The following is a 16,010-nucleotide window of genomic DNA, read 5'->3' as shown; positions in this document are numbered from 1 at the left end:
CCCACATTGAGATTTTATTATCAGCAAAGTCCATACTTCACATTGAGCCTCAATGCTGGGCCTCATACATTCTGAGTGTTGACAAATGTATAATAACGTGTCCTCCCCTATTGTAATATCCAAAGTATTTAGATCCTTTTCATCTGTCATCCAGGCAATTCTCTTCTGGTTGGATGTACTCCATGTTTCTCTTCTCTTTCTCCAAAGATGACTGGAATCCACCATTTTTCCAGAGTGTCTTCATTTCTTCTAGGAAAAATGGTAGTTAAAAAAAAAATCCAAATCATAGAGCTGGGAATGTGGCTCAGCAGTACAGTGCAGCCCTCTCATGCATGAAGCCCTGAGCTCAATTCCTCGGCACCACATACACAGAAAAAGCCAGAAGTGACGCTGTGGCTCAGGAGGTAGAGTGCTACTCTTGAGCAAAAGAAGCCAGGGTCCATGCTCAGGCCCTAAATCCAAGCCCCAGAACCTGCACACACACAAAAAAAAAATCCAAATTGTAGCCAGACAGTGGTAGCTCATACTTGTAATTCTAGCTACTTAGTAGGCTGAGATCTGAGGACCATGATTCAAAGCCAGCCAGGAAAGAAAGTCCATGAAACACTTTTATCTGTAATTAACCAGAAAATTGGAGTGCTGCTGTGGCTCAATGTGGTATAGCACTAGACCTGAGCAAAACATCTTAGAGACAGCACCCAAGTCTGAGTTCAAAAAACAGAAATCCAAATCTTGAAGTTGGATGATCATTAATACTATATAACTACTGTGTTAAGGATTGCTCAGTTTCTTTTCTCTCCTTTTGGAATATTTTTTGTTTATTTTGAAGAACCATGTTTTTGCTGTTGAATCTTTTTAGTAAAATGGCTAATAAAATATATTTACATAGAACTGAGAATATTAAACTAGAAAACCAGGAGAGCGGGGACTCAAAGTGGTAGAGCACTACCCTTGAGTGAAAAAGCTTAGGGACAACTCTAAGGCCCTGAGTTCAAGTGCCAGGTGACAAAAAAAAACAGAAATATTTTTATGTCTTCTCATATAAACTGAGGAAAATAGTTTGTGTGTTTTTCACTCACTTTTAGTCAACTAAAATCTTCTGACACTTAATCATTTGATCTGAATACCATCATTCTGGTGGGGTCAGTTGCAAGCTACCAGTGCTTTAACAACCATCTAATGGAAGACAATGGGTTTTCAATCTGAGATGAAATCAGTGCAATATAGAACTGTGAAGACAGCCATGTGTACATCTGCTTCTCTCTGCCTGCTGACCTGTCCCTTTGTTCACAACTTCCTGTGATCAAGGCAACATCCTTTTCCGGTGCTAATCACATGTGGCTACTAATCACTTACCGTAAGTGCTAGAGCTACCAAAGAGCTAAAAATGTAAATGTACTGAATTTTAATTAATTAAAATTTAATTAATTAAAAGTAATTAAAATTAAAATTAATTAAAATGCCTACATGCAGCTGCAACCTATCATGGTAAGCAGCTGACTCTAAACTTTGGCTTTAAAGTTCAATTTCAATTCAGGAGCATGGCTCTACATGGAACTGCTTTATCTGAAATATTTCCTCTCCTTGTAGTTCTATCTGACCTGGAGATTGCAGCCCAATCCATTGACTTTATTTTTGCTGGCTATGAGGCAAATAGCAAAATACTTGCCTTTATCATGTATGAATTGGCCACTCGCCCCAATATCCAGAAGAAGCTGCAGGAGGAAATTGATGCGGCTTTACCCAATAAGGTAAGGACATGATACCTGGAAATGGAATGAAATAAAGGCTTGGCAATCAGGTCTCATGACTTGCAAGTAGGACTTTTTTGTTGTTGTTGTTGTTGGTTGTTGATTGTAAGCCTTGAACACAGGGTGTGGGTGCTGTGCCTAAGTTCTCTAGCTCAAGAATAGTGCTCTATACTTTGAGCCACAGCAACACTTCTAGGGGTTTTTGTTTGTTTTTAGTGTTTCAGCTTCTCATAGGGATCTTTTTTGCCTGGGCTAACTTTGAACTATTATCCTCAGATCTCAGCATCCTGAGTAGCGGGATTACAGGTGTGAGCCACCATTGCCCAGTAGGATTTGTTTTTAAGCAAGAAAGCATTCCTTTTTCATCAGAAATATATATGGCCAGATACTGGTGTTTTGCACCTGGAATCCTAGGTACTCAGGAGACTGAGATCTAAAGACTGAACTTTGAAGCCAGACCAGGCAGAAAATCTGTGGGCTCTCATCTCCAATTAACCACCCAAAAAGCCAAAACTTGAGTTGTGGTGTGTAGGGCCCTTTCGCCCTCGTGCGTCTCTCCCATCCCCGTGGGTGGAGAAGCTGGGGCGTGGCCTACTGTGAAAGCCTTGGATGTGTGTAGTCGCTATGATGCCCACCCAGACCCTTATGTTTAATAATGGACTCAGGTCACACAGGCAATCTCGAGGAAAGCTTCTCGGAATTCCAAAGGCTTTAATCTCTGACAGTAATGGCGGCAGGAAGGGGAGGGATTTGGAGTGGCTAACTAGGCAGGACGATAGGCTGATTATGAGCTGTCCATCACAGTGACGTCACAGGACTTCCTCTATGGGCGATTGTCACATCCCACAGGACCGCCCCCCTGGCTTCCACCTGCCACCATCTTGGTGCACGCAGTCTCAGCGGGAGGCGGGGCTGCTTAGAGCCACCCTTTCTGGTTCCGACTGGGAAGAGGGTAGGAGTGACTAACAGCCACGAGGCCCCAGGGTGAGGGAAGAGGCAGGTCTCTGGGGACTGCCCCTTAAAGGTATAGCCAGAGTGCAACAGTGGTGCCAGAGTGCAACAGTGGTGCAAGTGGTAGAAGCCAGCCTTGAAGGAAAAAGCTCAGGACCATGGCCAGGCCCTGGTTTGAAGCCCCGGGTTCAGCACGAGGGAGGGAGGGAGGGAGGGAGGGAGGGAGGGAGGGAGGGAGGGAGGGAGGGAGGGAGGGAGGGAGGGAGGGAGGGAGGGAGGGAGGGAGGGAGGGAGGGAGGGAGGGAGGGAGGGAGGGAGGGAGGGAGGGAGGGAGGGAGGGAGGGAGGGAGGGAGGGAGGGAGGGAGGGAGGGAGGGAGGGAGGGAGGGAGGGAGGGAGGGAGGGAGGGAGGGAGGGAGGGAGGGAGGGAGGGAGGGAGGGAGGGAGGGAGGGAGGGAGGGAGGGAGGGAGGGAGGGAGGGAGGGAGGGAGGGAGATAGGAAGACAGACAAGCAGAAAGACATATGAAGGAACTAGAGAGAGAAAAACAAAGAGAGAAATAGGAAATTAATTATATCCATAGAAATATAAAATATGCTGGCCCTGGTGCATTTGCTATTACCACAATAATACAAAGTAAAGAAACATCCACAAAACCTGGGTACCATAAAAGTGAACAATTAATTATCAGTCCAGTGTATGAGTACTTAACGGTGCAGACACTGCTGAAACCGTACTCTCCTACCTGTTAGCTGGGCAAGGCTGACTTAGCTGATTCACTTACTCAGTTCTGTTCCACCCATCCTCGCACTGCATCACAGAGCTAGAGCTGAAGAAATCTTGACAGGAGCCAAGGTGTGTAGCTCCTGTGCCAAACTCAACCTCAACATTATAGGCTTTCCAATGCACACCAAGTAATAGCCACACAATTCCCACACAAAATTCCTATCTTTAGGAATTTGAGAGGCTGAGGGGCATAGAGCACCTTCCCTATGGGGCTGCTGTAGCTATATGGTGGCAAGACATTTCTTCAGGCATCAGTCAAGCCCTGAAACATCAACCCACAGACTGGTCCAGCACCTCAGCAAGGAGCTGACAGTGGACACCTGTTCCCAATGGAACTTTCAGCAGAACTGAAATTGGGGGCCCTGGTGGCATCCAGTCTTCATCAGTCTTTCTGTCATAATAGCACAAATTATTCATCTTGCACCAATATAATACAAGATTTCTATCCTAACATTGATCCTAGTATTAGACTATTGCTTAGGATTGCTAAGCAGGAATTGTCAACCTAAAACCCCTTAGGGGTTGGAGGCATGGCTTAGTTAGTACAGCCCTAGCCAATGAGGGAGCCAAACTGCCAAGTTCAGACTTAGATCACCAGGCTTGGACCAAAAACAAATGTCTTTTTGAAAAGCCTAGTAGGCTGGCACAGACCAGTAATCCCAGCATCACAAAAGGTTGTGCCTGGAATATTGCAAATTCAAATGAAGGCTTGTCAATATAGCAAGTCAGTTTTTCTATATGGTGGTACTAAGGCTTGAAATTAGGGATTCATTCCTTCATTAGACTTTCATGCTCATGTCTGGCACTCTACCATTTGAGGTATGTCTCCACTTTGGCATTTTGCAGATTAATTGGAGATAAGAGTCTCATGGGCCTTTCTACCAGCATTGGCCTTGAAGCAAAATACTCCAGCTCTCAAACTCATGAGTATCTAAGATTATAGGCATGAGCCACCAGTACCCAACTAAAACTGCTTTGTGATTTTGGTGTCAGTCCTGAGGCTTGAACTCATGGTGCTGTCCCTGAGCTTCTGTGCTCAAGGCTAGTGCTCTACCTCTTAAGCCACAGCTCCAATTCTGACTTTTTGAAAGTTCATTGGAGTTAATAGTCTCATGGCTTTTCCTCCCAAAGCTGCCTTCAAACAATGATCCTCACATCTCAGACTCCTCAGTAGCTAGGGTTACAGGCTACTAGCACCCAACTAATGTTTTTTTAAGACTTATTTGAAATAGAAATAGGAATAACAGATATTTTTCATTTCTATGCCTCTTTGACATAGATTTGTAGTCTCCATTGAAAGTGACAGCAACTTTAGCACATTTTTCTTTGTCAAAATCTTGGCAATCTTTTCTTCGAGAGAAATCAGTACATGGGATTTTACTCATATTTGGTAGAAGTTAGTCCCAAATATCTCCTATATTCATAATGCCACATGTCTCACTGAGTCAAGGACCTGATTGTTTAAATACTTTGTACATGCTGAAGGCCTAGAGTGATGACAAGTTAAATTCTAGAGCCTATAATAATACTATCATATAGCACAGATTCAGTTGAAAATTATTCCAGATTTTAATTTCCCAACATCTGTTTCTTTCTCCCTAGGCACCTGCCACATACGATGCCCTGGTACAGATGGAGTATCTGGACATGGTGGTGAATGAAGCTCTCAGATTTTACCCCATTGCTAACAGAGTTGAGAGAGTCTGTAAAGAAGATGTTGAAGTCAAAGGGGTGTACATTCCAAAAGGGACAGTGGTGATGATACCTGCCTTTGCTATTCACTATAACCCCAAGTACTGGCCAGAGCCTAAGGAGTTCCACCCCGAGAGGTATGGGAATTCTAGCAAAGGGAACCTGTCCTCAACCAAGGTGGGCCATGCATGGGATAAAGACTCTGACTGGAGGTTATATACAAGTGATTTTTCCATTCATTTGCATCTGACATTTTGTTTAGGGAACTTTTTTCTTGCAAAATGGTCATCACTTTTGAAATTGTACAACCCTACACCAGAAAAATAACACATCCCTATTGACAATGTCCCAGACTTAAGATAATATTCATTAATAAACAGATGCTTGTTTTCATGGTCCTATTTCTATGCATACAGACTTTTTATGGCACTGATGATTGAACCAGGACATTCTGATTACTAGGAAAGCATGCTAACTTAAGCAATACTTCTAGTCCTTTTATATTTATTTTACTTTTCACAAAGCATATAACTAAATTTTTCTGGAATGATCTAAAACTTGTGATCCTCCTACATTCACATCCCAAGTAGCTTAATCACAGGTATGTAACATATTCTTGTATGGCAACCCCATCCACACACACATCCCAACCCTCCCCTGACTCCAGTATTGTAGTTCACTTGTATATATTTCACAATGTTCCCTAAAGTATAATAATTATTAGAAGCATATACAATGTTGGTACTCTTATCAGTTCTCCTAAATAAATATCTGTCTTTAATATAAAGAATAAAGAGGGGGGCTGGGGATATGGCCTAGTGGCAAGAGTGTTTGCCTCGTATACATGAGGCCCTGGGTTCAATTCCCCAGCACCACATATACAGAAAACGGCCAGAAATGGCGCTGTGGCTCAAGTGGCAGAGTGCTAGCCTTGAGCAAAAGGAAGCCAGGGACAGTGCTCAGGCCCTGAGTTCAAGGCCCAGAACTGGCCAAAAAAAAAAAAACAAACAAAGAATAAAGAGGAATGAGTCTGAAAAAATCAAGGGATTTCAGTCATTTTTAACTTAATGGAGGAGGTAGGCAAAATGTCAGTGATAGAAAAAGAGCAGAGGATCAAACCATGCCATTATAGGGGGGCAGAGAGAAAGGGAAACAAGATTTAAGAAAAGAGGGAGTAAAAGAAAAACAAGAAGAGGAGAAAGAACATCAGGAGGAAGAGAAGACAAGCAAGAGGATGAGGAGTGTAACAAATGACAGGAAGAAAAGAAAGCCAAGGGGAGGAGAGAGAGGAAAGGAAACCTTAAAACTCCCAAGTGGTAGAGATTAGCTCCTGCTCCTGCTCCTGCCTCTGGGAACATCTGAACAGCTTCAGTGGGAGCCAGGGCATTATGTTACTTCAGGCAGTCTAATTCCCTTTCACAGTAGAAATAGCTCACTGTATTGTTTGGAATTATGGTGTGTGCTACATTTTCCATCAAACAGTATTTATATTTTCCATCTCAACAACACTAGAAGCTTCTATAAGGTAAGGGGTGCAGAAATGAGCTGCATTTTACATTTCTCAAAGTTAAATGCAGTAGGATGAACTGACCAGTCCACAAGTCTATCCGGTATACTATAGGCTATGGATATATGAATGACCATTGCAAACAGACAGTTCTTGAAAGGTGTGTGTTCCATTAACTGGTTTTCGTTCACATTGTGATACCAGGTTCAGCAAGAAGAACAAAGACAACATTGATCCGTACACATACCTGCCCTTCGGAGCTGGGCCCAGAAACTGCATTGGCATGAGGTTTGCTCTCATGAACATCAAACTTGCTGTCATCAGAGTCCTGCAGAATTTCTCCTTCCAACCCTGTAAAGAAACCCAGGTGAGATAGAAACTTTCTGTATAATGAATGATTTACAAGGAAGTTCTTTTCCAAGTCAGAAGTAAACAGTATATGTATGTATCTACATATAAATGATAAACTATTTAATTTTATTTTTCCAGTCCTGAGCACTCATGGCCTGGGCACTGTCCCTGAGCTTCTTTTGCTCTACCACTTGAGCCACAGCACTACTTCCACCTTTTTCTGTTTCTGTGGTACTGAGGGATTGACCCCCAGGACTTCATGCTTACTAGGCAAGCACTCTACCACTAAGCCACATTCCTAGCTCTATATTTAATAGTTTAACATTAAGAATGTTAAAATATCCTTTAATATTTTTTCTATGGGAAAATTATGTATTTGGAGCTAGTTATGAACCTAATGGGGTTTTTCTGGAGTGATAAATCTGTCCAAGAATAAAACACAATTATACTGATCTAAGAGTTAATGTAAATCAGCATGACATGATTCTATGTGAGCTCCTTGAAACTGAGTAAAGTTTTTAAATTACTTTCAAATTAACTGGAGATGGAACATGAGGGTACAATCAAAACAAGTTTGAGGACTCCACTTAGCCAGAGCATACAAAATCCCTCCAACTAACATTTTCAAACCACTGGTTGTACACTGTCATCACTGAGGAGCTTCGTCATCTCAGGTATTTTAAAGTAACTTACAAGAGTTAATTGGCCTTCAGAGCTCCTCATTAGTTCACACAAGCGTCAAGACTGTCAATCACTGTCTTAAAGCACTTGCTGCTAGCTATGAAGAACTTCAACAATGAAGTCGTCCTACTTGATCTCACATTTCAAGAACTCTGTCCTGTATAAATGGGAATCCTTCACTATTCACAAGCCATCAACAATTCAAGTCCAAATTCAATCTCCAAACCCCAACAAGTAGCTTTCCCCATCTTGTCCAGACCCCATGGATTCCTCTGCTTTGTTATGGCTTCCTGTAGGCTGTTTTCACCTATGTGGATATCACCTATGTTGTCATTAAGCCACCTGATTTGGTTCTCTGGATTTTCTTTTTTCTTTATTCCAGTCCTGGGGCTTGCACTCAGGGCCTGAGCAGTCCCTGGCTTCCTTTTGCTCAAGGCTAGCACTCTACTACTTAAGCCACAGCGCAACTTCTGGCCTTTTCTGTTTTTGTGGTGCTGAGGAATCAAACCCAGGGCTTTATACATGCTAGGAAAGCATTCTACTGCTATGTCACACTCCCAGCCCTCTCTGTATATTCTTTGTGTTGAAAATTGTCCCCTATAGTTTCTGATTTACCTCCCTTCAATTATTCCATAAATTCCCAGTGATGGGGAGTTTATGAATCAAAATCCTTCAGTCAATGTTTAAGAAGTGACATGTAGTTATGTTAGAATTCTTCATAAACACTTTAAAGTATTTTAGTAAATGTCATTTGTGTGTATCTTTCTGTGCCTGTTTCCGGGAAAAAGAAAATGTATATTGTTTTTTAAATTGTTAAGAAAATGTATATTGATTTTAAAATTGTTAATAAGATAGTACATTTAGAGAAAGTCTGTAAATGCCCCCCCATACTTAAAGAACAATTGCCCCACTTCATGTGAAACAAGTCATGAGCAGATTAGTTTCTAGGTCTGCAGCACTTCCAATGTAACTCCTCCCTCCCATTGACATTTTGCATGGTGGAAGTGTAAGCAGGGTTATCCTTCCCTTTCACTATGCTGTTCTGCCCAAACCACTCTCTGAAGCTTTTATTCTCCCTGTTCTGTTCTCCAGGTCCTCTCAGTTTTCTTTAAATGCAAGCTTGTATCCACAGATACAATCTGTTCATATACCAGTGCATGTTTTCTGTCACTATTACTGGTTCTTTCTTTTTCTTCTTGACACTACTGAAGTTTGAACTCAGGGCCTCCTGCTTGCTCAAAATACTTGGGCAGCTAACATGCCATCATCTGAGCCACACTTCCAGCGTGGCTCTTTTGCTGGTTATGTTGAAGATGGAAAGTCTTGGACTTTTTTATTCACACTGCCTTTGAATCACAATCTCCCAGGATTCTGCCTACTGAGTAGGATTATAATTGTGAGCTACCCACTAGAGGTTCTTTGCTTGACTTTCACTTCCATCACTATTCTCTACAGCTCCATGTGCTCCATTCCATGCTGGGAATTTGGTGTACTAGAGTAGACTCTCCATCAATTCTTATTGCCAAATCATCCACTTCAATTAAAAAATACAGTTCTAGCTGGATGCCAGTGGCTCACTGCTGTAATCCTAGATATACTCAGGAGGCTGAGTTCTGAGGATCACTGTTAAAAGTCAGCCCAAGAAAGAAAGTCTGCCAGACTATTATCTCAAAAAAAGAGCTCAGGGACAACATTTAGGCTGTGAGCTCAAACCCCAGGGCCATCACCAAGGGGGGGGGAAAAAAAAAAACAGTTCTACATCTGAAATCTCAACATGTTCCCATAATTGTCTAACCAAAAGTGGGGTTTCTCTTCAGCTGTTCCAAGGCCCTTCCCTAGAGATGCTAGAAATACGTAATTGTGGGCTGGGGATATAGCCTAGTGGCAAGAGTGCCTGCCTCGGATACACGAGGCCCTAGGTTCGATTCCCCAGCACCACATATACAGAAAACGGCCAGAAGTGGCGCTGTGGCTCAAGTGGCAGAGTGCTAGCCTTGAGCGGGAAGAAGCCAGGGACAGTGCTCAGGCCCTGAGTCCAAGGCCCAGGACTGGCAAAAAAAAAAAAAAAAAGAAATACGTAATTGTCATTGGTCTACCACTTTAAAAGTCCTTGCATTACTGTTTGTGTTTGTGCGTATGTGCGTGCATGTGTGAGCTTGTGCACATATATCAGTAGTGGGGCTAAATTCAGGGCCTCCTTTGTCCTTTCATGGTAGGCACACTACCACTTGAGGTACCCCTACAATCACAGTAGTTAAGAGATACAAGTCTTATGAACTTTTCAAATTATGATCCTCTAGGTCTCATCCTCTTATGTAACTAAGATTACATGTGACTTACCAGCTCCCATTATTATCCTTTTGTTGGTGGTGGTGATTGTGGGGCTTGAACACAGGGCCTGGGCACTATCCCGGAGCTCATTTGCTCAAGGCTACTGCTTTACAACTTTAACCCACATCTCCACTTCCAGTTTTAGAGTGATTAATTGGAGACAAGAGTCTAATGGGGACTCTTCTGCCTGGACTGGCTTCAAACCATAATCCTCAGAAAACAGCCTCCTGAGTAGCTAGGATTACAGGCATGAGCCACTGTACCGGCTTGATTACATTCTTTTTTTTTTGTAATTTATTTATTAATTAAAAAAAAGGTTTTTTTGACAAGGTGTTGTGCAAAAAGGGCACAGTTACATAGTAGGGCAGTGTGTGTACATTTCTTGTCATATCTTACACCCTGTTTTTCTTTCCCTTCCCTAGGTCAGGTAGACATATATACAATGCACAATGTACCAAGAACATATACAGTAGCCACATGGCCCACGCCAAAGAAAATTCACCTAGGGCTTTAAATTTAATGTCGACATTGGACAATATGTTGACAATAGTCTTATATGAACGTACATACATAGCTTTTGAGCTATTGTATTCCACTGAGAGGTCAATTTTCGACCTTTATATGTTGAGTAGTTGTTTGGTTTTACTTACATAATGTTGGGTCGTTGACCCAATCCTGTGGGAAATACCATTTGACAAGAAGTTTTTGGTTTCACAGACCTGGTCTCTACTGTCTCCCCTTCACCCCATCTTAACAGTCATATATCAGGGAGATCATGCCCCTTTGTTTTCTGTGTTCTAGGCTTGTCTTGCTCAACATTGTTTGTTCAAGTTCTGACCATTTCCCTGCGAATAACAATATTTCAAAATTCCTAATCACTATGTAGTATTCCATTGTGTATAGGTACCATATTTTTTGGATCCATTCATCTGTGGAGGGACATCTGGGTTGATTCCATATTTTGGCTATTGTGACTTGTGCAGCAATAAACATGGAAGTGCAAATGTCTTTTTGATATCTTGGGACCTGCTGTTCAAAATAGATGCCTAGGAGTGGTATGGCTGGGTCATAGGGTAGGTCTATATTGAGCTTTTTGAGAAACCTCCATACTGCTCTCCAAAGTGGTTGTACTAATTTGCACTCCCATGGTGCATGGTGCATGGTGATAAGCCTGGGTCTACTTTGAGTTTTCTGCATATGGCTGCCCAGTTCTCCCAGCACCAGTAGTTGAAGAGGCTATGTTTATTCCATTGTATGTCTTTAGCTCCTTTGTCGAATATCAGCTGACAGTAAGAGTGCGGTTTTATTTCTGGATCTTCAATTCTAATCCATTGGTCTTCCAGTCTGTTTTTATACCAATACCAGGCTGTTTTTGTTATGATGGCCCTATAGTAGAGCTTGAAGTCTGGTATTGTGATACCTCCCGCACTGCTTTTTTTGCCTAGAATTGCTTTGACTATTCTAGGTCTTTTGCTGTTCCATGTGAATTTATGGATTGCTTTCTCTATTTCAGTGAAGAATGTAACTGGGATTTTGATAGGGATTGCATTGAATTTGTATAACAATTTGGGCAATATGGCCATTTTCACTATATTGATTCTGCCTACCCATGAGCATGGGAGGACTTTCCATCACCTTGTGTCTTCTTTGATTTCCCTTATTAGATTTTTACAGTTCTCATTAAATAGGTCTGTCACATCCTTGGTTAGGTTGATCCCTAGGTACTTTATTCTTTTTTTGGCTACTGTAAATGGAATTGTTTCCATAATTTCCTTTTCTGCTTGTACATTGCTGGTGTACAGAAAAGCTGCTGGCTTTTGTGGACTGATTTTGTATCCTGCTACTTTGCCAAAATGGTTTTATTAGGTGTAGGGGTTTGGGGACTGAGTTTTTTGGGTCCTTCAGATATAAGATCATGTCCTCTCCGAATAGGGATAGCTTGATTTCTTCCTTGTGGATGTAGATCCCTTTGATGTCCTCCTCTTGCCTTACTGCTATGGCTAGGGATTCCAGCACTATGTTGAACAGAAGTGGGGAGAGTGGGCATCCTTGTCTTGTTCCTGAGTTTAGAGGGAATGATTTTAGTTTTTCTCCATTTAATATGATGTTAGCAGTTGGTCTTTTGTATATGGCTTTTATTGTTTTGAGGAATGTTCCATCTATTCCTGTTCTCTCCAGAGCTTTTAATAAGTATGGATGTTGTATTTTGTCAAAGGCTTTTTGGGCATCGACTGAGATAACAATGTGATTCTTGATTTTAGTTCTGTTTATGTGGTGAATTACATTGATTGATTTATGGATGTTGAACCATCCTTGTGACTGAGGGATGAAGCCAACTTGGTCATGATGTATAATTTTCTTGATCAGTTTCTGGATCCTGTTAGCTAATATTTTATTGAAGAGCTTTGCGTCTGTGTTCATTAGTGATATTCGTCTGTAGTACTCTTTTTTTGTTGGGTCTTTGCCTGGTTTGGGGATGAGTATATTAGCTTCATAGAATGAGTTTGGGATTTCTCCCTCTGTTTCTATTTCGCAGAAGAGTTTGAGGAGTATTGGTATTAGCTCCTCACTAAAAGTTTTATAGAATTCGTTGGTGAATCCATCTGGGCCTGGGATTTTCTTTGTTGGGAGGTTCTTGATTACCCCCTGTATCTCGCTGTAAGTTATTGGTTTATTTAGTTGATTTATTTCTTCTTGGTTCAGTTTGGGCAGTTTATACTTCTCTAAGAATTGATCCATTTCTGTAAAATTGTTTTTTAGTGAGTAGAGGTTCTGGAAATAGTTCCTTATGATTGTTTGAATATTGTGTGTACTTGTTTTAACTTTTCCGGTGGAGTCTCTGATTTTATGTATATGAGTCTCTTCTTTTTTCTGTAAGTCTTACGAGGGGTCTGTCAATTTTATTTATTTTCTCAAAGAACCAGCTTTTAGTCTTATTTATTTGTTGAATGGCCTTTCTATTTTCAATCAGATTTATCTCTTCTTTAATCTTTGTGATCTCTCTCCTCCTAGTCATTTTAGATTCGATCATTTCTTGTTTCTCCAGTTGTTTTAGTTTCATCGTAAGGTTATTCACCTGCTCTGTTTCCATTCTTTTAATGTGAGTGCTGAGGGCGATGATCTTGCCCCTCAGTACTGCCTTAGCTGTGTCCCATAGGTTTCTTTGTGATGTATTTTCATTGTCATTGTGCCTTATGAATTCGTTAATGTCATCTTTAATTTGGTCTGTGGCCCAAGTGTTGGATAACAGTGTGGAGTTTAGCCTCCAAGAATGTGTATAGCTTCTGTGGTAACCGTTGTTATTGAGGGTTACCTTTATTCCACTGTGGTCAGATAGATATTCTATCTGACCTATGGCATGACGTCGATACTTTTGTATTTGCTGAGGTTCTTTGTGTGGCATGGTCTATTTTGAAGTATGTTCCATGGGCTGCTGAGAAGAAGGTGTATTGGGTCTCTGTAGGGTGGAAGATTCTGTATAGATCTGTCAGATCCATTTGGGATATGGTGTTACTTAGGTCCTCAGCTCCCTTGCTAATCCTCTGGGTGTTGGATCTGTCTCTTGGAGAGAGTGAGGTATTAAAGTCACCCACTATGATTGTGTTTGGGTCTATCTTGTTCTGTAGTTCTGTGAGAATTTGCTTGACATATGTAGGGCCTCTTTAGTTCAGTGAGTATACATTTATCACCATGATGTCTTGATTCTTGATTTTTCTTTGTATTAAAATGTAGTGTCCTTCTTTGTCTTTTTGAGTTGATTTTAATGAGAAGTCTAGCTTGTCTGAGATCAGGATAGCTACTCCTGCCACTTTGGTAGGTGCGTTTGCTTGGAAGATCTTGCTCCATCCTTTCATTCGGAGCCTGTTTTTATCCCTTGCTGTAAGATGGGTCTCTTGTAGACAACAGATGGCCACTTTTTGTTTGCGGATCCACTCTCCCAGTCTGCTCCTCTTTATTGGAGAGTTTACACCGTTTATATTCAAAGAAATCAAGGATAAGAGTGTTTTTTCCCCTTCCATTTTCCTGTTAGGCTGTTTTTCCTCTGTTTTGTTTTGTTTTTCTTTAGTGAGCTGTTCTTTCTGTTGGGTTCTGGCTATTGTAGTTTCTTTCTGTTTCTGTCTGTGTGTCCTGTACGGTTTCTGTTGGGTGGGGTTCCCCTTTTAGAATTCACTATAGGGCTGGTTTTTTATTCACATACATACTCCTTTAGATCCTCTTTGCTATGGAAAGATCTGGTTTTTCCCTCGAATATGAACTCTAGCTTTGCTGGATATTTTATTCTGGGTTGGCAGTTGTTGGCCTGTAGAACTTGGATGGTGTTCTTCCATTCTCTTCGTGCATGGTAGGTTTGTGTGGAGAAGTCTGCTGTTATTCGGATCCTTTTCCCATTGTAATAAATTTCTTTCTTCGCTTTGGCTGCATTCAAAATTTGCTCTTTATTCTTGAGATCTGTAGTCTTGATTATTATGTGCCTGGGTGAGGATTTTCTAGGGTCTGGTCTGCCAGGCGTCCTATAGGCTTTGATTACTTGGGTGAGGTCCCTTGTGAGGTTGGGGAAGTTTTCTGCAATCACTTTATTGAAAATACGTTGAAGCCCTCTGCTCTGGTATTTGGCTCCTTCTTCCATTCCAATTATGCGCAGATTATATCTCTTGTCTTTGTCCACTAGCTCCTGGATTAGTCTGCCTTGGAGCTTTACCTTTTCTTGGATTTTGGTAATTTTCTGGTTCTTGTCGGCTGCATCATCGTCCAAGAGAGAGATTCTGGCTTCAATATGGTCAGTTCTTTGTGCTGTGGATTCAAGTGTGGAGTTTATGGATGTCAGGGAGCTATTTATGGTTGCTAGATCAGCTCTGATTGTGGAAATTTCTTCCTTTAAAGAGTTGTATTTTAAATCTATTTTTTCGTGCATTTCACTTCTCAGGATTTTAAGGTCTTCTTTGACGGAGGTTTGCACTGTATCCATTTTTGCTTCCATTTCTTTCTTGGTTTCCTGAAGGTCCTTCAAGACTTCCATTCTAAACTCCTGGAATTGTTTTGTGATTTAGTTCCTGAGGCTTTCCATCATTTCTGCTATCGTAGCCTTGGTTGCTTTTTTATTCTCCATCTCCTCTTCAGTCATGCTGCTTTTTGGAGCTGGTGAGTTGGTTTGCCCAAAATGTAGTTTGCAATATTTCTTTGTGATTTGTGCATCTGGGGATCTGTAGGTGGTTTCCTTGGGTTGGCTTTGTGCTTGTTCCCGTTGGTCCGTCAGTGGGAGACTTGTTTGTGTCCGTCTCTCGGTTTGAGTTTGGCTGTTGAACCTTACTGCCCAATGGGTGAGCATGACCGTCTCAGTTGTTGCTGGGGTGGTTACCCTCACTGCACTTGGGGGTGGGTAGGTTCTGTGTCTTTCTCTGGGGGATAGTGTCCTGCCACTGTGTTGTGCTGACCGTAGCGTGCCCCTAGTGGGGGTTTGCGGGTCGCTGATTCAGCCTGGCGTGGAGGCTTTTCTCTTCTTTGGTTCTTTTTTCCACTCGGTACCTTGGTCAGAGTAGCTCACCTCTCAGATTAAGATTTGCCGCTGAGAGGCGGTTTGCCCACCTGTGTGGGTTGCTCCGGGGCTGGTGTTATTGAGGGGCGGCCCACCCACCTGTGTGAGATGCGCCTAGCAGAGCGGGCGCTGTTGCAGGGGGGCCCTGCCCACCTGTGCAGAGTGCGTCCACCAGAGCGGGCATGGCTGCTCGGGGCCCCGCCCACCTGTGCGAAGCTCCTGCGGAGGTTTGGGCAGGAAGTCCTCTTGCTGGAGGGATAGCATGCTGGCCCACGCTGGCCCTTGGGGAGTGCGTGCGTGTGCACTCCAGTGCTTCCTCCGGGGGCGTGCTGCCCTGAGCTGCCGGAGGGCGCTTGTGCCCTCTTGCGAGTCCGCTGTGGGGGGGGGGGGCTGTATGCTCGAGCCCCAGCTGAGCCAAGTGTCCGGGCG

The 16,010-nt window shown here is 42.5% G+C and overlaps 1 protein-coding gene across 2 annotated transcripts in view; it reads left to right on the top strand.

Moving 5' to 3' along the window:
- Positions 1-16,010, top strand: part of LOC125367229 (cytochrome P450 3A25-like) — a 33,957-nt gene that overhangs the window by 16,312 nt on the left and 1,635 nt on the right. For both annotated transcript variants that reach the window (XM_048367842.1, XM_048367834.1), the window contains 3 exons: positions 1,591-1,751; positions 5,089-5,315; positions 6,890-7,052. In XM_048367842.1, coding sequence (XP_048223799.1) covers positions 1,591-1,751; positions 5,089-5,315; positions 6,890-7,052 — 551 coding nt within the window. The remainder of the gene's footprint in view (positions 1-1,590; positions 1,752-5,088; positions 5,316-6,889; positions 7,053-16,010) is intronic.

Source organism: Perognathus longimembris, chromosome 1, assembly GCF_023159225.1.
Source record: "Perognathus longimembris pacificus isolate PPM17 chromosome 1, ASM2315922v1, whole genome shotgun sequence".
In the NCBI taxonomy this organism is placed as follows: Eukaryota; Metazoa; Chordata; class Mammalia; order Rodentia; family Heteromyidae; genus Perognathus; species Perognathus longimembris.
This window is presented reverse-complemented; position numbering and strand designations above follow the sequence as displayed.